We start from the raw sequence: 22,938 nt of genomic DNA, 5'->3' as shown, positions 1-22,938 counted from the left end.
AATATTAAAATAGATTGAAATAAAAATTGGGTTGGGTCATGACCTGCCCAAATTTACTTTGGGCTCAATTGGGCTAAAATACGGGTTGGGTCATGACCCGCCCAATTTGACCCGCTTAATCTCAACAATTTTAACATCTTATTATTTACCTTTTATAACCACAATTTGAATTTCAACTCAAGAAAATAAAAACCCACTAATGGATAGATTAATCCTAAAAGATATAAAATAGATAGTAATTCATACCTTTAATATGAGAATATACATTACACCAATGCAAATAAAGAACCTTAAAATGGGTTGAAATTGAAGATTAAGTTGGGCTCAATTGAAGATTTTTTAAAAATGAGTTAAGGCTTGAATGACTTGAGATTAAACTCAATACATATTATCTTGAGCCCAATCCATAAAAGTTTGGGCGGGTTACCTATATTTGGGCTCATTTTGACACCCTTATTTATTCCTTAAAAAATCAAATATTTAAAATTAAAATTAAATTATTTAATTTTGATTTTTTTCAAGTATTATTCCGTTAAAATTAAGGGAGAATTTGTAATAAGTATAATGAGAGGATATATTTAAACCGAAAGTATAACAAGAGTGATATATTTAGCCCGAAAGTATAACGAGAGATATATTTAAATTATTTCCAATAGTGCAAGGGCATATTTGACCCTTTTCCGAAAAATTAAAAGCCATTTTTTTTATGGCACACGCTCCAGTTCGCCGTTGCTTTTTATAAGTTGTTCCAGCATTTGAGCATTGAATTGAGTCACGCCATGCCACGCCCAGCTTCTTCGTAAGTTATTGGGACAACATTTGAGGCTCCTTTTGTAACAAAAAAAAACTAAATGTTACTGTTCATGACATGTATAATTAACTAACCTAAAAATGAGATACAGCAACCTGCTATCACATGTTAAAATACAATGATAACTTGAATTATGCTATCTTTCCCAGAAAATGAGGGACTAGATAAGCAAAGGGAGAGTGAGAAACACTGGAGAGTAAGTGAGAAGCCAGTCGTAGACTATTAGAAGAATCTGAGTTTGAATAACAAATAGTACTAAAAAGGATTCATGCTAAATAATGACACTAATTACAAATTGCATATTCAAGTCATATAATAACCAGCCTTAAGACTGCCAATCCCACAAAAAAGGTGGGGATGATGATCTTTTTAGGCTATTTTCACTGCATCGATTCAGACCACTAGTTCTTTTCCTATGATAGTATCTATCGGTACATTCAAAATTTGGAGGAAAGAACTGTCAATGTTATCATAATCATGCCTGAATAAAGTTGCCCCTTGCCGCCTAAGCACAGCGCCTTCCTATCCTACAACATTGGTAAATAATAACATGCGATGACAAAAGTTAGTCCAGTAATGTGCCCATGTCCTCTGGCGCTTCTTGTCTGAAATAACAAATAGTTCAAGCACGTCTTTTCTTCTAAAATGTACTACTCGTTCTCATAGCTTGAAAGATGAGCATCTGACAAAACAGTGAAAAGTTGTGTATCCACAAAAAGCTGCATAACAAGGAAGAGAACAAATCAATGTGAGAGTATAAATCAGCCTACTCGAAAGAAGATGTACATATCAAGAAGAAGGTTCGAATATATCGCAAGAATGTGAAACAGGTGAAAAGTGATAGATCTGTTAATGTAACTAGTCCCCCCCCCAACCCCACCCCACCCCTCACAAAGGAAAGAAATGTCGATGAGCAGAAAGGGATAGATAAGTATAGCCCATCAGCGACATCACATTGATGGACTAATAATCTTGACTCAAAGAGGACTTGCTAGGTCATGACTATTCATAGCTATTACGAATAAAAAGCATCATATATATGGACCAAACTGAAATTAGCTTAGGTCACTCCTTGTGTATGGAATTTGACATAAGAAGATATTCTCGTTTTTACACTGAGATCGCTGGCATCTTATCAAAGTTGTTTACTCTTGAACAGTATTCTTTATCTTTCTAAACCTAGTTTAACTACAAAATAGAACTAACTTAGAATATACACCTAACTGAAGTGACGTTGTTCTCTTGGAAAAATTTAAGCCTAGCCAAAGTCATCCATATACTCACACTTTACTACATATAAAAATTGGGTGCTCTGCTGTCATGCTTTTGGACACCATACTTGAAGGTTCTTGACGGGGTCTTGGTCAAGATTAAGGAGTAGAAGCTTGTTCGGGAGGCAGAATAGCTAAAGGGGGCAGAAATGAGCTCATATTGGTAATTTAAAGAAAACCCAGGAAAACCATTTGTAATGACAATAAAATGAAAAAGGAGACATCCCAAGTCATGAGAAAATGAAATGTTAACTATGAAAAAGACACATTACTCAATTTGATTGGGTGTTCAAAATCACATTTCAGTGGAAACAGATAACCAAAGTTTCAATCCAACACCATGGTACACTGTGCTGCACATCTATTTTGACTGCCAGATAAATTAGGCTGTGGTAATGAAGAATTCAGCTTCCTTTACCACTTAACAATATATCAAAATGCCTTCAAAAGGAGTGATATGTGGTATTGACTGTTGAGCAGGCCAAGTGTAAAAAGAAAAAACAATTAACTTTTTTTGACAAAGGACAATTAAATAACTACCACTTACAGATAACAGAGAAATTGATTTACCTCCACAAAAGGTTGATCCCTACCAGGAAAAGAATCAATAAAGCTATCCTTTAGCAGTATCGAAACCTGCAAAATAATATGAGAAGCTTAATGGACTCAGACTACTTGTTTCCAGATCAACGTGCCAAAAGATTGTGGGGTCAATTGGAGACCCGTCATACCCGGTCACTGTTTGATTGTACACTAGTTATTGTATGAGACCTCAAATCCGAACATAGAGACTCCAAATAGCGCCGCATAACAGTCAAGAATTGTGCTGCAGCTCCAGCCTGCAGATTAGTCATAATTTAAAACCAAAAACATAAAAGGAGAAAAGCACACGGGAAGAATTATAACAATTCAGAAAAGCAGCTATGACACAAGCACCATTTTTACAATATGTCAACTAGCCTGTACATAAAACCCTTTTCTCATTATATTTTTGACCTGATCATAATACACTTTTTTGAGGATGAATAAAGGACTTTTTACTTTGACTGACCAAAGAAAAAGGTAAAAACTATGGGCTGTACATGGTGAAAGGATTGAGATCATTGTGATAAAGTGATATACAACATGCAACACTCCAATGTAGTTCAAATTGATATGTTTCCAAAATCAAAGTTACATTTCCCTTGCCCTCTCTTGAAATAGACTCCACACTCTTAATATGGTTTCAAATTCCTAAGGGGCGGAGCCAGGTAAGACTGAGGGGTTCATTAGATCCCTTGTGGCAGAAAATTACATTGTTTATACATGATGAAAATTATTTTTTATGTATATATAGTAGCTGAGGAAAACAAGAAGATAAAATAGAGCATGGGCCTTAAGATCTGCTGCCTTCTGCTTCATCGCACTTTCACTGTGCTTGCCTGCTTCTTCCGGTTGTTGGACTGATTACAGGAGAACTTCCAGATTCAGATCCGGACTACTACTTCTTCTTTCTTTTTCTTTTCTTTTCTTTTCTTTTGCTTGTTTTCCAACGAATACCTCCAGATCTGTTCAGATTTGGCCTAGATCTATTGATTTCCGACGTCGTCTCGCGGTTTTCCTTTTTCCGGCGTGAACAGTGTTTTCCGGCGTGAACAGTGTTTTCCGACGTGAACAGTGTTTTCCGGCGTGAATAGAGCATGGGCCTTTTTATCGTTGTATTTTGCTAACTTTAAATTTTTGAATAACTTATTAATTCCTACGTATTTTCGTGGCTTTAGATAGTGATGGTAGACTAAAGTCATGTTCTCATTCAGGGACGGGGTCGGGGACGAGGGTAAGGAGGGGTAAGTGGGTTAAAGGAGCGTCTAGACTGAGAGTTGGTTCTTGGAACATTGGAACGTTAACGGGCAAATCCATAGAGCTAGTTAAAATTCTAAAGAAGAGAAAGATTAATATAGCTTGTGTCCAAGAGACCAAATGGGTAGGTTCTAAAGCTAGGGAGGTAGACGGGTATAAGCTTTGGTTTTCAGGTAGATCGAAATATAGGAATGGGGTAGGCATTTTAGTAGACAATGATCTAAGGGATCAGGTGGTGGAGGTTAGGAGAGTCAACGATAGGATGATGTCGATTAAGGTGATCGTTGAAGGAAGCACACTCAACATTATTAGTGCTTATGCGCCACAAGCGGGCTTAAGAGAGGAGAATAAGAGGCGCTTTTGGGAGGATTTGGACGAGTTAGTGGGAGGTATACCACCTACTGAGAAGCTTTTCGTGGGAGGAGATTTCAATGGGCACATCGGGTCTATTTCAGGAGGGTACGATGATGTGCATGGAGGATTTGGCTACGGGGTCAGAAATGGAGGAGGCATTTCACTTTTGGAATTCACAAGAGCTTTTGGGTTGGTCATAGCCAATTCGAGTTTCCCAAAGAAGGAAGACCACTTGGTAACATTCCATAGTTCGGTGGCTAAGACTCAGATAGACTTTTTACTCTTGAGAAAGGTCGATAGAGGTCTGTGCAAAGACTGTAAGGTCATTCCGATAGACAACCTTACAACCCGACATAAGCTTTTGGTGATGGATTTAGGGATCAAGATGATGAGGAATAAGAGGGTCGGGGATGATCGATCTAGGATTCGATGGAGGAGTTTGACCACTGCAAATAGCCTGGAGATGGGAGAGAAGTTGAAGGTCATGGGGGCTTGGGATAGTAATGGGGATGCGACCAGTATGTGGGATAGGACGGCTAGTTGTATTAGGACTGTGGCAAGGGAAGTGTTGGGAGTCTCGATTGGTAGTCGTAGTCGGCATCGAGGAGACTGGTGGTGGAACGAAGAAGTGCAAGAAAAGGTGAAAGCAAAGAAGATGGCGTACGCAAAGTTGATAGAAAGCACAGATGAGGTGGAGAAGTGGACGAATATGGAACTTTATAAAATAGCGAAAAAGGAGGCGAAGTCGGCGGTTTCGATGGCAAAAACAACAGCTTTTGAACGCCTTTATGCTGAACTAGAAGAGAAAGGTGGGGATAGAAAATTGTTCAGGTTAGCCAGGGCGCGGGAGAGAAGGGCACGCGATGTGGACCAAGTGAAGTGCATTAAGGACGAGCATGGAAAAGTATTGGTAGATGAGACCCTCATTAAACAGAGATGCAGTCCTATTTCCATAAACTCTTGAATGAGGAAGGGGACAGAGACTTTGTGTTGGGAGATTTAGAACATACAGGGAGGCGTCGCGATTTTGGGTATTGCAGGAGTATTAAGGTCGAGGAGGTTAAGAGTGTCGTTCGTAGGATGCGCTGGGGAAGAGCAACCGGACCTGACGAGATTCCTGGGGAATTTTGGAAGAGCACGAGCTCGGTAGGTTTGGAGTGGTTGACTAGGTTATTTAATGTCATCTTTAAAACGGCAACGATGCCCGAAGAATGGAGGTCGAGCGTAATGATCCCTCTATACAAAAACAAAGGGGATATCCAGAGTTGCAACAACTATAGAGGTATTAAGCTACTAAGCCATACTATGAAACTGTGGGAAAGAGTGGTAGAGATGAGGGTGAGGAGAGACGTGTCTATTTCAGAGAACCAGTTTGGATTTATGCCGGGACGCTCAACTACAGAAGCCATCCATCTTATGAGGAGACTGGTGGAGCAGCATAGGGAGAGGAAGAGGGACTTGCATATGGTATTCATCGACCTAGAAAAGGCTTATGATAAAGTCCCAAGAGAAATACTATGGACATGTTTGGAGGCTAAAGGTGTACCTGTGGCATACATTAGGGTGATCAAGGACATGTACGAGGGAGCCAAAACTAGGGTAAGGACAGTAGGAGAGGACTCAGAGCACTTTCCAGTGGTGATGGGGCTGCATCAAGGATCAACTCTTAGTCCTTTTTTATTTGCCTTAGTGATAGATGGATTGACGCGACAAATTCAAGATGCGGTGCCATGGTGTATGCTTTTCGCGGATGACATAGTCCTGATCGATGAGACTCGCCGCGGAGTTAACGCTAAGCTGGAGGATTGGAGACATACCTTGGAGTCTAAAGGGTTTAAGTTGAGTAGGACAAAGACAGAGTACTTAGAGTGCAAGTTTAGTGAGACACCTCAGGAGGTTGGTGTTGAAGTTAGGCTTGGTGCTCAGGCCATCCAAAAGAGAAGTAGTTGCAAGTATCTTGGGTCTATCATGCAAGGCAGCGGGGAGATTGACGATGATGTCACACATCGTATTGGGGTAGGGTGGATGAAATGGAGGCTCGCTTCCGGAGTGCTGTGTGACAAGAATGTGCCACCAAAACTTAAGGGCAAGTTCTATAAAGTGGTGGTTAGACCGGCTATGCTGTATGGGGCGGAGTGTTGGCCAGTTAAGACTTCTCACATTCAAAAGATGAAAGTTGCTGAGATGAGAATGCTGAGATGGATGTGTGGGCACACCAGGAGCGACAGGATTAGAAATGAGGCTATTCGGGACAAGGTAGGAGTGGCCTCGGTGGAAGACAAGATGCGGGAAATGCGACTGAGATGGTATGGACATGTGAAGAGGAGAGACACAGATGCCCCAGTGCGGAGGTGTGAGAGGCTGGCCATGGATGGTTACAGAAGAGGTAGGGGTAGGCCGAAAAAGTATTGGGGAGAGGTGATTAGACAGGACATGGCACAGTTACAGCTTACGGAGGACATGACCTTAGATAGGAGGGTGTGGAGGACCCACATTAGGGTAGAATGCTAGTTCATAGTCTTGTTTTTCTTCTCTATTCATAGGCGTAGTAGTGCATTACGATCTCTTGCGCTGTGAATTCTGATTTATGTTATTTATGTTATTATTTATTACTTTCTATGCTTTGATTACTCTATTGAACCTGTGACGCTATCATTATTTATTTAATCGTTATTTGTTATTTGTATTTATTTATTTGTATTTATTTGTTATCTATTCGTTATTTGTTTGTTGTTTTTCTCATAAAGCTTTTAATTTCCTATTCTAATGCATTTATGCATTTATGCTTTTACTGAGCCGAGGGTCTCTAGGAAACAGCCGTCCTACCTTGGTAGGAGTAAGGTCTGCGTACATTCTACCCTCCCCAGACCCCATGTTGTGGGATTTCACTGGGTTGTTGTTGTTGTTGTTGTTGTTGTTGTTGTATATATAGTAGCTATTGAATCCCCTTTAGCTTCTTTGTGTGTTTACTTCTTCATATTTTGAACCCCTTACCAGACTCTACCACCGCTTGTCACATCTTAATTCAGACTTAGGCTTGCAAAGGTGCAAGTGAAGATGGAAGATAAAACTAAATATGTGGCTGGCTGGTTAAGCTCCATTAATTCAAAATTAAGAATTCTGAAAATGTTGAAGTGACATTTCTTTTAGCAGATTTAAACAATGTCTTTATGGATAAATTCTCAAATCTTTGCAACTGCATTGGCTTTTCAAAAGTCCTCGTACGTTCTGCAAAATATTTTGAACTTGAAGAACTACAGGGAACCATACGTAAATATCTATTACTGGTCCAAGAACATGTGTTTCATTGACTACATTTTTTGAATAATTCAGGCAGAAGACAGACCACTCTTCCTAAGCCATCTGAATCCTTCAGTAGATTATTAGCAGCTTAGACTGCTCACACCTAGTTGAAGAAGAATGAGCAGGTTAGAGCGTATTATGTTATTTCACTTTTGGTGTAATAAGGAATATGTAAATAAAGCTTTGCTAGAACTCCGGCGCCATTCCCAATGAAGAAAAAGCAAATCTTCATCCAATCACTGTTCCAGATTCTGGTCTTATAGAAGCTCTCTAGGATTAGAAGAGGGCCATATTATTTTTGCTCACTGCACAGATATTCCAGCACTAACTTTGTGCTTTTTTTAATCTTTCAAAAAGGAGCGAGCAGGTCAAACCACTTTCTTAATTATCATCCAGGACGTAAAAACAATCTACTACAAATTACAGGAAAAAGTGATGTGCTGCTATAAAGTATACTCAAATTTGGACCACTGGAAAAAATATTAATGACTTCACAGTGACATAACAGGAAATTTTTTCCAGGGTATTCAAATCTCAGGCTAAGCATTACATTAAAAGAAGTTGAATGAAAGATACCTGCACTTCATTGCATCTGTATATAGGACGCCGTTGAGCAACAGAGTCTTCACGTGACAATCTGGCATGGATTGGCCGCAGTTCTGATAGAAGCTCCTTACGTCGAGGAAGTAGAGGCAAGTAACAAGATTTTATCTGCAGCCCCAACAAAAAAATAACAAGATGAAAAATTTGAAAGCTAAGACAACCAAGTTTTAGCAATATTGAGAAGAATTACATGAAACAGCATCCAGAAAAATTGAGAAGAATTGATATGCTCTCAGAAAGCACAAGCTAAGAAAACTACAAAAGCATCTTCGTATCCGACACCACTAGTATGGAAATGATCCACTGATGAACTTCAGTCAATATAATCAGTAAGAATTTGTTAAACTAAAGGCGAAAAAATAGTAGCAAGGTTCTAGACAAATAAAAAGGAGAAAGAAGAAACATTTTGTGCAGGGCAGAGTTCTCGAGAGAAAATTTGCAGCATCCACTTACCAGATAAACTAAATACTTCCATGAACTATAACTATAATGAACTAACCTGATCTTTGGTTACATTAACACGGACAATATTAGCACTTTTCATCTTCAAATCAGTTGGTTTGTGCTGCAGACCAACCTGTCAATCATTGGTCAAAAAGAATGGAACTGAGAATATGATTTGCAGTTTCTTATAAAAATAGACAAATGGAAACACAAAAAAGGCGGATAAGGGGTGGTACTCTCAGATACCACAAAAAATGGTTGGCTTTCAACCTTATCGGTTATCCTGGACTACCTGCTGCTTCAAGGCTATTTAACTTGCTGAATAGCTCAGTTTTGAAGAAGCAATGGCAAACTACATCAAACTAGCTACCTCTAGGAGAATACAATGAGTTTGTGCAGTATGTGTGTTAAAGTGTCCCATAATGGTTGAGGATGAGTTGTATTTTCTTTATATGGTCTTGAGCAATCCTCATCTCATGAGTAGCTTTTAGGCTTGAGTTAGGCTCAAGGCCTTTTTTTCTTAACAATGTGAAAACTATAGCTCTTCAGTGGTGCAGTGTTTCACTAGTTTTGACATGTTCCATGCATCACCTAAAGTAGGCTTCATCTTCCATTATCACGCTCATGCATGCAATTAGTTGCGGCTGAAAGTGTTCTCGAGAGAACTTTTTCTTTATTTATACCTCGACTATTCCACCGGACAGCTACTATCTCCCACTAGCACATGTATCGGGTAGTTCTACCCACCAAGGCTTATGCAGATAAGGAAAGAATCACCTAGTTAACTACTATGAGACTGGTAAAGTATTGTACATAATAATAAAAGAAATCTGGTACAAAGTTGTTTCCAGAGAATTACAAAGATCGAAAACTTTCTGATAAAAAAAAGAAATGGTTCCATCTATACAAGAGTCTAGTCCTGCAATGAGTCTATAAAATTAATCATGCTATTCTCATCTTTAATATCTTGTAGGTTGCACCAAAAAGCCAAAATCCATAAGCATGAGTATTTTTCTGTACAACTTTTATTCTCTTCGAAACACCTTGAATTTCTCTCTTTCCATATTACCCAACACACACAAGCTGGCACGGTGTCAATATCTTTTTTTTTTTGAAACTGATTTACGCATCCCTCTGACTCCCCAAATGTTCGATAAATTCTTCAGTGTGTGGCATTACAAAAGAGATCCTGAATAAGTGAAAAAATAGTGACCAAATCTGTCTTGCCATCATGCAATGTAAAAAAAGGTGACTACTGCTCTCCTTCTCTTTATTGCAGAAGAAACATCTGCTGCAAATCGACACCCTTCTTCTCTGTAATTTATTTTGAGGCACGAATCATGTAGAACTATCCACATGAAACAACTAACCATATAGGGGGCTTTGGACTTCCATATCCTCTTCCAAGGCCAGCCTATAGTGCTGCCACCATCACTGTTCAGAATTTTATAACAGGAATTTACAGAGAAAACACCATCTTTCTGCTTTGTCCGTATGATTGTATCAGGAACCTCTTCACACAAGACCACCTTCTCTAAATCCTTCTGCAGTAGTCATTCTAGGGATTTCCCAATCAAAACAATTTCTACGAAAATCAGGTACCAGATACTTCCATTCCAACGTTCCGAAACTAGAGAACCAGTACTAGAAGAGAAATCATAAATATCATGATATCGGGACATCAGAGGGGCATATCCAACGCCTACCCAAGCATCTTGCCAGAACCTCATCCGACTGCCATTTCCAACTTTGATCCTTCTGTTGACAACAAAAGAAGACCATAAGCTGCAAATGTATTTCCATAGTCCCAAGCCAGGAGATGAATTAACAGGGCCTGTAAACCAAGATTTTGTATACCAGTTTTGTCGAATATAAGTCTTCTCCATAAGTTCCCCTGTTCTTTTCCGTATATCCACAACCACTTCATTAATAAGCTATTGTTATGAATTTTCAAGTTTATAATGCCCTGTCCTCCTCTTCTTTTGTCCAGCATCACCTTATCCCACGTTACAATGTGAAGGGATCTCTTTTCCTTGTTACCTCCCCACAAAAAATTCCTCCTAGTCCTATCAAGATTCTTTTTAACACTTACTGGCAAAGGGAACAATGACATAACATAGTTAATTTTCAATGCTCCCATCTTCAAGCCATTCAGTTCTAAAGAAACAATAGATCCTAAATCCAACTGAAAAATAATAGAGGAATGCCTAAACATTTTTTCCTTTTTTTCAACCACATATGATTTGGAAGGACATATCAGCTAGTCCACCTAAAAATTAAAAGATTTTACATTATCTTACATGGACAATAGGCAGGCAACACAGAACTATTCTCAAACTTACCACTTTATGTAGCCCCACTGGAACTGTCAATTAACATCCAGTGCTTTGTGAACATGTAAATGTGAAAAAACATTAATGCAGACGTCAAACAGATACTAAAATCAGAAGAGAAAAGAGCAGGCATGTTCACTTGACTGATTCAGGCACTTAATTGACTCGTCTAGTACAATAAAAGGTACAATTCACCAACCATAGCATAAGTTATAGTTAGACAATCTTAAGATTGCAATAAAACTGTAGCAGATCTTCACAAAGTAGAAGCGTGAGAAAAAAAGAGAAAGAAACTCACAATGAAAGGTACGGGAGCATCAAGGAAATCAAGCATCTTCCCAGGCAAAATCTGAAATTAAAAAACAAAGTCAATTGATGATTGTAACTTGAGGATAAGAAGAAATATGGAGAGTACGACATTCAGTATCATGAAAGAAGATAGCTAAATACACAAATTGCTGCATAGTTAAGTTCTTGTGTAATGCAGTACCAATGTACAATGAGCAGCTTTCTATATCATAAATGGTTGAAAGGCACAAGAATTAAAGTTACGGTTCATAGCATGTTTTGCACCAAAGTTATTATGCTCACATCGTTGAAGGGCCGTGCGAAATTTAAGGGGTAACTTCTCCTGACCCATTAGCTGTTGGCGATATTGTGTACTTTGATCTATTAGATTTAAAATATCATAATTCATCTACAAATATGAACATTGCACATTTGAGGGCCAAATAATGTGTTGAGTCCCACATTGGTGGGCTTAGGAAAATTTGGTCTCCTTATATGGTCTTGAATAATCCTCCCCGCATGAGCTAACTTTTGGGTTGAGTTAGGTCCAAGATCCGTTTCTTTCATAATGAATGTGAGTACAGGTTTCTTAAGGCACGCACACACACACAGAGACATGTACATATAATGGTCTCCAATGAAAGTAAAGTCTTAACAATTCCAATATTAGTAATTATCATATACCTGATAATGACATCTTTACGAGGTTTTCTTTTGAATACTAATATTTGAACAAAATTTTAGTAGATTTACGCTGTACAATCAAGCATATGGAGTGGAAGAAACCTACTATCATAATAGAATTAGGAAACTTGTCCCTTGTTTCATACTAGAGAGATTTTGAATTTGATATTTTTCTCTTCATATTTAAGACAGTAAAATCTGTTCGTGAAAGCATGGAGCTGGAGCAAACATACACAAAAGACATCATCCATGAAAGAAAAAAAGGCATGTGAAAATATGCTACTTTATGACTAAACAGTGCTAGACAACTCTTTTCCTTCGTGATCATTAATGATTAGAGCAAATTTTAGCTTCGTACAAGGCTCTAACAAATAAGAAACCAAAGGAACTGACAACTCTGTGATTGAAGGGTAAGGGATATAGTTGTCTTCCTATCTTCAATGTGCTGTTGAACTTTAGGACATCATATCTCATTAACAAATAAGAAACACGATTGGAATGCTTCGTTTTTTACGGAGTTCCCACTTTTATTTTGGCAATGACTCATCCTCTTTTCTTTGTATTCCTTATCAATAAAATTCACTTTCCTATCAAAGAAAATTCAGATTCATACCTAAGTTCTCTATGTCATTCTCAGGCTCTTCACCTTACCCCTTAAATTCATAACTTAATTCCACTTCAAATAATGTTAAGAAGAAATTAAAATCGATGTACTACGAGGATGAATTTCTCATTGTATTGCAAGGGTTACTATAAGTTCATGAATGATTAGCTTAACAGTTCACAAGTAGGACTACAGAGCTCCCGCTCTAAAGGGTAGTATATCAAAATCCACATTTCATATCCTAAAGTTTGCATTTCCCTGCACAACTACTTAATTCATTTGTACTTCGTAGGATCCCATAATAAGAAATGCAACTCATAATCTTGTCAACAAGTCCCGACAGATTATTTATACATATAAAATTTGAGAGTTTATTCAACTAGAAATCCCATAACGTAAGGAAAAAAAATGCAATCAAACATTCAATATAAGGGGAAGAGAATTAGTTGTGAACAAGCAACATTCCTGTACAGAGTGAAAATTAAATGACAAGTACAGATACTCATTCAAACACCCATTAACACATTGAACATTTAAAATAAGATCCAATGGTGGTACAGCACAGTAAATATCAACAAAGATTACAGATATTAAATACGAGGCTGGGAAGTAATAGCTATGTTACAGAATGTACCGGTAAGAATAAACTCTGCCATTGAAATGGACGAATAATGGGAATCAGACAGAGCACCACAGCAGATAGAACGCCCTGTACTTGTAGCAAAATAAGAAAAATGAATAAGGCTCTGACGTATGACAGATTTTGCAATGTTCAGGAAACTCAAGAAATACCAAAAGCACATGGATTCCAAGATAAATCACAAATTACCAAATTGGGGCACACAATAACCACTTGTTTTTCGAGAAGCACACCAGTGATTAAGGCCAATATCTGAAAGAAGAATTACTTGTCAAACAGAATAATGAATGCCATTTGCGTTTCACAATCATATGCAATGAAAATTACAAAGTGCATACACTTCTAAAAGGCCAAGCATCCATGCCAGGCACATAGAGGACACACACGGGTTACGCGGTTAGATGTGACCAGATTAATTTGGTTATTTAACAGCATTGCAATGAAGACATGCACATGTCCTAATCGTGTATCAAGCTTGTCAAAAGATGGAACTTCTGTTTTGATAAATTATAAAGTTTTTAATTGATATTACAGTGATATGGTATCAAAAACAAGTAGAAAATACCAAACAGCCTCAACCACAGTCCTCCATCTCATTATCCCAACTATCTATATGTTGCTCGAACTCTTCAAAAATGTCAACGGGTGCATGTCGAATTCTCCAAATAGTCTATTTTTGGATTTGGAGAATCTGGCACTGGTGCGGCATCGAAAGTGAAAAGTCCGCGCAACTTAAATCTATACGATATAGAATTCTTTATTTAAGATGGAGATGTTGAAAGAGGCAATTCCCATTTTCTCTTTTCTTGTTTGCGGTTTATTCCCTTAATCACAGTTGCAGATCCAAGAAAAATATTTTCAAAGGTTCCAACTTCCATCCTCAAGAAAATGAAATGTGCTTGTGTATGCTTTTGCATACATAGAAAATGGGAAGCCATGTGTATATAACAAAATACACAAACACCTATCTATATACATAATGCCTATATCAAAATATAAGTACATAGTGCGGTTGTATGTACACATGCAGTTTTGTGTATACAGGCGCAGTTTATTAAAGTATATTTATGTAGGCAAATTTTTAGAGAAGTATCTACCTCATTTTTTGACCTAGAGTACACTCGTGTTTTCATTGATAAAGGTTAGCGTCACGATCCGAAACTTCGGGTCCTGACAAATTAGTATCAAAGCTTAGGTTCACAGTATCGTTGGTACAAGAGCAAGTGCCTAGTAGAGTCCCTGCGGATAGGTGCGGAGACGTCTGTATCCTGTCTTCGGGAGGCTATAGGGCATTCTTAGTAAATACCATTTCTTGATTCTTTATCGTGTGCCTTGTGCGAAGCAGCTGTGGATTGAAAACTTGGTGAGCTCCTGACGTTCGGAGTTGTCCTTCTCCTTCTGTTTTGGCTGGACTAGTCTTTATTTTGTATTCGGAGACAAATATGTATATTTGTGCTTATCTAGTATTTCTGTTATGATTAGTGGCTCGAGTACCGACTGATACCAGGTTTTAGGGGTGTTTTATGTCTATCTTGATTCTCTCCTCCTCTTTTACTTGTATTTGTTCCTTGCATTCTGTATTCTTCTCTTCCGCGTGATAGCCTGTTACTTTTTGTTCCGGGTTATAGGTTCGGCTTACCTACTGGTGGGATGTTAGTAGGTGTCATCACGACTGGAGATTTCGGATCGTGACACTTAGAAACTAAAACATGACCAATTACTTCATTTAGTCTTTCTCAGGGTTATTGCCGAATAACAATTAGCAAATCCCCATGGTCAACGAAAACTTGTTTGTAGTGGTTACTAATGCAAAAAAGAGACTGATAATAAACCGAAAAGAAGATTGAGTCGCGCCTCAAAGGTTATACATCTGAATCAACTACAACTGAAACATGACATGATACTTATAACCTCTAATGTAACTAAACTGTAGAACAAAAGATATACTGCTTGCTAAAAACTTAAAAAGATACTTGAGTTGACACTAAAATCTTACTTTCAACCATCCACTCCTAAGAAAATAATAGTTCAACAAAATCATAACTAAACCTGATTGTGATGCTTGATAACTGATTATAAATAATCAAATGAAATTTCTAATGGCAAACATGTAATGGATTTCAATGATTAAAGCTAATTAACAGAAACAGAAGTTGGTTGGCCAAGTAAATGATGTGTTAGGTCAGCTTAAAATAGGGTTGAACCAATTCCTGTTCAACCACCCAGGTTGAATAATTTCAAAGAAACAGAAATGCTCGAAGATGGTTATGGGAGTACGTTGAGAATTGGTAAGCCAAGTAAATCTTACAGTCTCAATTGAAAGTGAACGACATATTGTTGCAGTTGTCCATAGAGATAGTCCAACAGCTTCCTCAGCAGCGCCTAAATGGAAATTTACCTAAGAAAAATAATAACTGCCATCATTTAGAAAGAAAAGAATTCCAATTCCAAGAAACGAATTAGAAATGATCTAACCTTTGCGATATCATCTGGATCATTCATACTTGTACCCAGATGTTTCTCACAAATTCCGAGTTCACAAACTGAAATTCTCTCGTATTCAATAGCCTGCAGATGTTCGAGGGGCTGAAAAGTAATCTTACTTCCTCGTGGTGGAAGAGGCAAGGAATGATAACTACAAACTATTTGCAGCAAATCATTCTTATTCTCCTACAAAAGAGGCCAATTAAGTAATTAGAGGAGGTGGGAATTCATAGGTGAGTCAAACACTAACATGAATTTCTCTGGGTGGAAAAGAAGACTACAGACTCTAGCCCACTCCATGATCATCTCACACCCGGCATCCTTGTCATTGCTGAAAAATAAGTCATCATCTTCCTCCTCAGATGCCATACTTCTTGCTGAACTGCCAAAAGAAAACAGCTTATTGACTAATTTAAATTGAGTGGTACAATATGAGGAAAATGTTTATTCTATGGTTTACATATGTTGGATAACGGACAAAGATGAAACGAGAAGAATATAATAATGCTCCATTCAACAAGAAAGGAAAAAAATAAAAGATCTGACTCGATTCAGGAAAGAAATAAGGGACACCTAGTACCAGAAATTTAGTGCCTGTTTGGATGGGCTTATAGCTTTTGGTTTATAAGCAATAAGCCATAAGTTAGGTTGGCTTATTTTTGTTATTTTGACTTAAAAACAAGTGCTTAAAAACACTTTTTTATCTTAGCCAAACACTACAAAAATTCTTAAAAGCTGTTTTAGATTAAAAGCATCTAAAGTAAGCCAATCCAAACAGGCTCTTAGTCAACCCTACTATCCTTGTAATAGAAGAAAGAAATGAAATTTAAAAGTTTGACCACCTAAATAAGGATTCAAAGCTTCCAAGACGCTCCAGTGAATGGACTTTTGAGAAGACAAAAGGCCCACTCTCAGGGGTTCGGTAATTGTCTTGAATTCCATAAACCCTTTCAGTACTATCAGATCGAATTTCTGAGGCTTCAGATACACAATCATCAACATAATGGATGTTCCTTCCCCCATCCTTACCAAATCCTCTTGTTTGACTATGATCTGACGCCTCACTGGCAGTGGCACTTACAGGTGAAGAAACTTCCCACTTTGATGATGATGAGGGAACCTCATCGTCTGAGATTATCCCAGCTGCAGCGGCAGTAAGAGAAATTGCACTGTCAACTGGTATTGCAGAAGATGTCCAATCTGCTTCATCATCCCTGTAAGAGGAATCAACGCTTGCATTTGATGCATCATTCATTTTCGATGCAGAGGGGATAAAATCAGTGAGATTTATTTCACTAACAAAATGTGTTATCCTATTCAGGCGCTCTTGTGCAATTACACTGCATTCAAATGAATATAATATAGTCAATGGCATAGAATATTCAATATTCATCTTTATCCATACCAGTGAACAGCTGATGAAAAGAAATTCAATGCTAACCTGTTCAACATCTCGTAGTGCAATTCAAATAAAGGGAATCTTGTCAAAAGACAATAACAGCGAGGCGCAGAAACCAAAAACCGACTGCGACCAATTGATGATTGGGAAGGGGGTGATGAAGGAACATAGATAGCTGGTGGCCTCTGTACAATTTCTGGTACATGTAAACATACACCATAAAGGGTAGCATTGTCTGCCACCTGATGAAAAGCACATAGGGTAACTTCAACATTTTACAGGAACTAATATGAACTCACAGGCAGACAGATAAACAAACATAAAACACAAGGAAAAAACAAAGGTAAAAGTCAAAAGCTAGCAAAGACATAAGGTTAACCACAGACAACAAATAGAGAAAGTCATCTCCAAGAATACTCCAACAAATCAACAAGATTAGCAATAAATACAAACTGTAGAGGAAACCAGGTCAACGTGCCCTTCACTTAGAGTAGTCAATCAGTATAACTCATAACCCAGTCCAGCATGGCCGAACAAAGCATATTGAAATTGATCGACACTTCATCAAAGAAAAAGTTACAAGTGGTGTCTTAAGTTTGTTCCATGTATCATCAGAAAAGCAATTAGCTGATGTGTTTACTAAAGGTCTAAACAAACAGACTTTCCATACACTAATTTGAAAGTTTGGCATGTTGTGACATCTTTGTATCAACTTGAGGGGGAGTGTTGATTGATTGATTTCCTAGCTTAATATAGGAGTAGATTGATATATATTGATTGTAATTGATTATGCAATATTTTCTTTCCTTATTAAGTCGTAGGACTTAATGTATAAGTACTCATTCTCATGGGGTATAAAATCATCAAGAAATACAAAGAAATCTTTTCTTCTTCTTGAAATCTTCATCCTTTCATCAGATAGAAGTGGCTATTAGGGGAAGAAACTTTCATAGAGTAATTGGAAATGGACGAGTAGTCATTGAGGGTGAGGAGGAGATAAATATGGCAATAGTGGATTTCTATGAACGTTTGCATAGGGAGGAAGTGAATTGAAGAGCTCAGTTAGAAGGGTAGAGTTTAGTCACATGTGAAAGGGAAAAAAAATTATGCATCACTGACTGAAAACCCCAAAAGTAGAAGTTCCATAACGATCTAAGGGGAAATTGAACATCACAGAAGAAGATATATGTCAAAGTACTCAAAAGTATAAAATTGTCACTAGGAAAGAAAATGCAGAATTAATGTACTTATAAAGCACAGAAGAGCACAACACCAAAGTTCTCAATCAATCAACTAAGTGGTAATCCCAAACCAAAGGTCAAGTATTAAGAAAATTATTTGAGCTTACCTTAAGAGAAAATACGAACGATGAGTCATCTCTGCCTAAATGCTCCTGAAATAAAGGAAAAATAAGTTGGTTCTATGAAGAAGAGAATTCTATGTTTACTGCTTAATTAAATAATGCAGTCAAAAAGCATTATAATTTCAGGAAAGATCCTAAAAAAATGTTGTACTGTACCTGCCCGTAGACCAGTTCATTTAATTCACTAAATGACGGTGTCCTTTCCATCACATGTGCCTGGATTACAAAGAAAACACATGATGAGAGAGAACTACATTTTTTGGAACCTAACTAATGTAGATTTCATAAAAATATAGGTGAAGTAATTGCTGAATTGCCACCACACGGACCATTACTCTGAAATAACAACTTAGCCCTGGACTCAATATACTTCTCCACTAGAATTTGTAACACAACGTCAGTAGATAGGTACCCTCAGGCTTCACTTAATGCTCTCATCTCCAAATATAGGGATTTCCTTCCTTGTACATATATCATGCCTTGTCAGAATAGCAATTTTCCTTAAATTGGTTATCGCCCTTTTTTGAATAAGATTTATTGATGTAATGCTAAGATTCCCTGCATACTTACAGTTGGTTGTCACCCTAGCTCAAGGCATTATCTATTTGCAACTGTCCGTCACAATATTACATTTGATACTAGAAAACAAGAGAACATGCATTTTTTTTAGATGAAGTAATTGATTCCATTCATGGCATCAAGAAGTTGCAAAGTAGTTACAAAAGAGTGAGAATTAGTATAAAAAAAACCCAACTATATAAATACAAAAGACGTTTAGCTTTGAGCATAGATTGGCTAGCTGAGAGGCCATCAAACCATCTTCTATTTAAGATAGCATGCATGCAAGATAGAAAATTAATTCGATCATAAGGGATAATGTTGAGAAGTAGAATGCCTTAAGTTTCACCTTAACACCTCCAGGAAAGCAAAATGCTGCCAAATCCTTCAAACGCATAGCTAGCTTCTTTCCAGGAGGATACTTAAAGAGTACCTGGGAGAGAGAGGAAAGTAAAAAAAAGGATAATGCCAAGGCAAGAAAATGTATCATACCATATAAATTAGATATAATTAAATTATGGAGCCAAAAATGGACATATATCCACATAGTGACAATGTACGACCAATCAATTTCATCCATCATACATCATGATGGAACTCAAGCAGTCTTGATCAATAACACACAATATATTGAGAGTTACTTAGAGTTACATACCACAGCTAAGAGGAAGAAAAGGATAATAAGATGAAAATTCAATGGACACTTATTAGATATAAGAAGAAAATGCACTTGGAAACAAAAGTAGTAGTTAATCACACAAGAAAAGTGTGCCACTTATACCAGAGTAACAGAATCAACTGTTAACCTATAGTAATGAAAGGAAAAAAGCACATTTTGCCAACTTAAAGAGAATAGCAAAATCCGATCTTCAATATAATATTTGAGGAAATAAAAAATATAACTGGAATATCAATGCTCAAGCCCATGATGTTGAACTATTAAGCAAACACCAACTCATAGTAATATATATGAATTGGACTCACAAATAGAAGCGCGATAAAAGGGGAATCAATAAGTGTGAACATTTTTGCTTGGTAGCAACCTGAAATCATATCTAAAATAAACTTGTACCACAAAATAGGTTTGACCATGTTTTGAGAAAAAAGAGCATCTATTCAATTTTTTTCTCTATGACTAACATGCTGAAGCACTGCACCAATGTGTATATGATGAATTAATTTGGGATGTGAAACAACGTTGGATTTGAATTATTTTATTAATTATGAGAAAGTTATCTATTTTCCGAACATAATAATCATTAGAGCATCTTTCTGGATACTAGTAGCCCCGCCACCACCCACCCCCAAGAGAACTCAACCCAAAACCAGGAGCCCAAAAGTGACTCTTTCTTACTTTAATCCCATAATGAATTGAATCCCCAGCCTTATAGTTGAAGGTTGAAATTCCTTACCACTATGCTTGGTCACATAACTGCCCCATGTTTAATAAGCAGAATTTGACTTCTAAACCATAAATATGCAAAATTATGCAAGTACACAAACCTGAGGTTCTAGAGATGGAACTGAAGGACCACAATTTGAAAGCATTCTAAAATCCACCATGTCAGATGTTTCTAACTGTACTTCCCATTTCTTTCTCCTGGCAAATGCATCCTCGACATCCTCAAGATTAGCATCTGGATGAAGACCGACGATAACAAAGTGCTCAAAAAGTGAGTCGGGCTCCTTATATTTCTTATAATCCTGCACAAATTTTTGTTTATTTGTAAAATATGATTCTCCGAATTTCATGAGCAATCTAATATGTCAGATCTGAAGGCTAGTTTCAATCCAACTATTACTACTCCCAGAGGGGAATGTCCATAAGTGATACGTGCAGAGTATATAAGCTGTGCTCATAGATACTTCATACTTGTGTATCAAAAATATGGAGATTTAGTAAAGTTATCCTCATGATTTGAATTGGTTTATCAAAATGGCGCATCTCTTCTTTATCACACTATCTCGTCTAAAATTTTCATAATCGTGTTTAATAAACTCAACATGATTTTAGTATTTACCCCTTCTCTCTTAGCCATTCTAATTGTATGATAGGACATAGAGGTGTCGCGAGAGTCTCTTCTTATGTTAAACACTACAGGTCAAAGCAAGAGTAATTTATATATTTCACTCTCAAGATTTTGCACCCTAAAGCTAAGAAACAAAGTCTCAAATATGTGAGTTTAAATATACTCAAACCATGTTGTACTTTTTTGTTGAACAAAAACGTCAATTTAGAAAATTATGAATTTTATGACCCCCAAAAAAAAGAACTACAGGGAAAAAAGGAACATAGAACTATCTATGCAATTCAACACATTATTCTCCATGTTGCCTCAAAGAGCTTGTTCAATGAAAAAGCAACTTAAATTAAAAGAAGATGAGGGTAAAAAAACAGGATGTCTGGAAAGCTAAACCACAAGCAAGAAAAAAAACAGGAAATATAATTTAGTTCAGAATATTCTTGTCAAAAAATGCCATACACAAAACTACAAGCAGTACAGATTCCAAAACGAAGGCAGCATACCGAGGTTTTAGAATGAAGCTGATACCACTGTCGCTTTTGATTAGCTAAAACCTCAGGATTAAAGGATAAAAACGAGCTGTCTTCCTGTAAAGTAGAACCCCAATTCCGCAAAGTCTTTTGCATTTGAGACTTCCATTTCGTGAAGTTACTGCCACTTCTATTAACAGAAGAAGTCACTATTTCACTACGACTTCTTCTATGCCCAACCCCAGTTGTGGAAAATTTTGAACTACTGCTAGAGTAAACATTTTGCAGTGCCTCACCAGCCACTCTTACTGCTTCCTCAGAGATTTGCTGTAATACCCTGTATGGTGATGATGGCAATTCCTCTTGCCCGTTGCCTTCTTTCATATTCCTTTATAACAACTCAACAATCTGCATCAATTTAAATCTCCTATTTTTCGAACTCGCTAATTCTGTGCGTTGATTATTCAAACATGATGATACCCTTCTTCTGTCACGCCATTTCCAATGCATACTTGAAAATTACAGCCAATCAAGAATATTTCCTCAATTTGAAGAAATTTTGAATCTTTATTCACTGATGAACATTACCATATGACTAAGAAACTGGTTCTTCCCACTTTAAGCAAACTATGAAGCACCCTGTGATACATAATAGGGGAATAAGTAGAAGAAATTCAGAATCGCATATACATGTAATTTAGACTCGAAATTTCAGCAGCAAAAATCATTCTTTTTGTTTTCTCACAAAACAACAGCCATTCAATCGAATAGAAAATCTGAAAAAACAAAAAACAAATCAGATAACAATGTGGGGAAGAAAAAAAAACGAAAAGGCGAAAATGAAAAAGATAATAGAAGGCAAAGTACGTTGAAAAGCACTGAATCATAATAAAATAGTGCAATAATCTCGGGTTCTGGAAAACATGTCGGAAAAAAAAGAGAAAAAAAATGTGATTGTTAATTACCCATAAAGAAGAAATTAATTTGATCGCGGTTGGTTTTTGCATTTGTACGATGTGGTTTCTCGAGGTCACCGGATTTATCTGCTTCGTGACGGTGTGGGGAGGAGAGCGGTTGTCGCCGACGCCGGAGTAGGGAGGAGAGGAAAGTTGCCGAGAATAGCGGTGGAGGGGAGCATGCAGAATGAGCATTGTTTGAAGATCGCCGTTATTATTCTGGGGAACTCTTCTGCTAATTTCTGACCACTAATTTTTACCATGGTAAATTTTTGTGCCTGGTAACCTTCACATAAAAATTTTACTATTATGATTTTTTATTGGGCAAATTACATCGGGTGATCATTTGGCCAAAATAATTATTAAAAAAATAGTTATTCATTGTATAATCATATATAGTCAGTGTATATTTCATATATAGTGAAATTATATTCAGTTTTTGAGTGTATCATAATGTATATTCAGTATATAACTCATGTATAAGTAATCTATATTGTATAGTCACTATAT

The 22,938-nt window shown here is 37.2% G+C and overlaps 1 protein-coding gene across 1 annotated transcript; it reads right to left on the bottom strand.

Annotated features, from left to right (window-relative positions):
* Window positions 1-1,033: 1,033 nt before the first annotated feature.
* Window positions 1,034-22,665, bottom strand: LOC129899234 (uncharacterized). Its single transcript, XM_055974117.1, has 19 exons — window positions 22,438-22,665; window positions 21,506-22,111; window positions 20,482-20,682; window positions 19,328-19,411; window positions 18,577-18,636; window positions 18,406-18,450; window positions 17,100-17,299; window positions 16,501-16,998; window positions 15,944-16,040; window positions 15,650-15,844; window positions 15,483-15,572; window positions 13,364-13,426; window positions 13,169-13,243; window positions 11,257-11,307; window positions 8,681-8,758; window positions 8,155-8,289; window positions 2,814-2,921; window positions 2,653-2,718; window positions 1,034-1,530 (listed from the first exon to the last, which is right to left on the bottom strand). Exons 2-19 carry the CDS (start codon window positions 21,854-21,856, stop codon window positions 1,462-1,464), a joined length of 2,466 nt encoding a protein of 821 aa, XP_055830092.1. The 5' UTR covers window positions 21,857-22,111; window positions 22,438-22,665; the 3' UTR covers window positions 1,034-1,461.
* Window positions 22,666-22,938: the final 273 nt, after the last annotated feature.

This window comes from Solanum dulcamara, chromosome 8 (assembly GCF_947179165.1).
Source record: "Solanum dulcamara chromosome 8, daSolDulc1.2, whole genome shotgun sequence".
NCBI lineage: Eukaryota > Viridiplantae > Streptophyta > Magnoliopsida > Solanales > Solanaceae > Solanum > Solanum dulcamara.
This window is presented reverse-complemented; position numbering and strand designations above follow the sequence as displayed.

Excerpts from the sequence above, each read along its gene's own strand:
- LOC129899234 (XM_055974117.1), bottom strand. The coding sequence starts at position 21,856 with ATGAAAGAAGGCAACGGGCAAGAGGAATTGCCATCATCACCATACAGG. Across the intron at positions 16,999-17,099 it reads CACTACGAGATGTTGAACAG|TGTAATTGCACAAGAGCGCC; the intron begins GTTAGCATTGAA and ends ATTTGAATGCAG. Across the intron at positions 2,719-2,813 it reads TACAATCAAACAGTGACCGG|GTTTCGATACTGCTAAAGGA; the intron begins GTATGACGGGTC and ends ATTATTTTGCAG.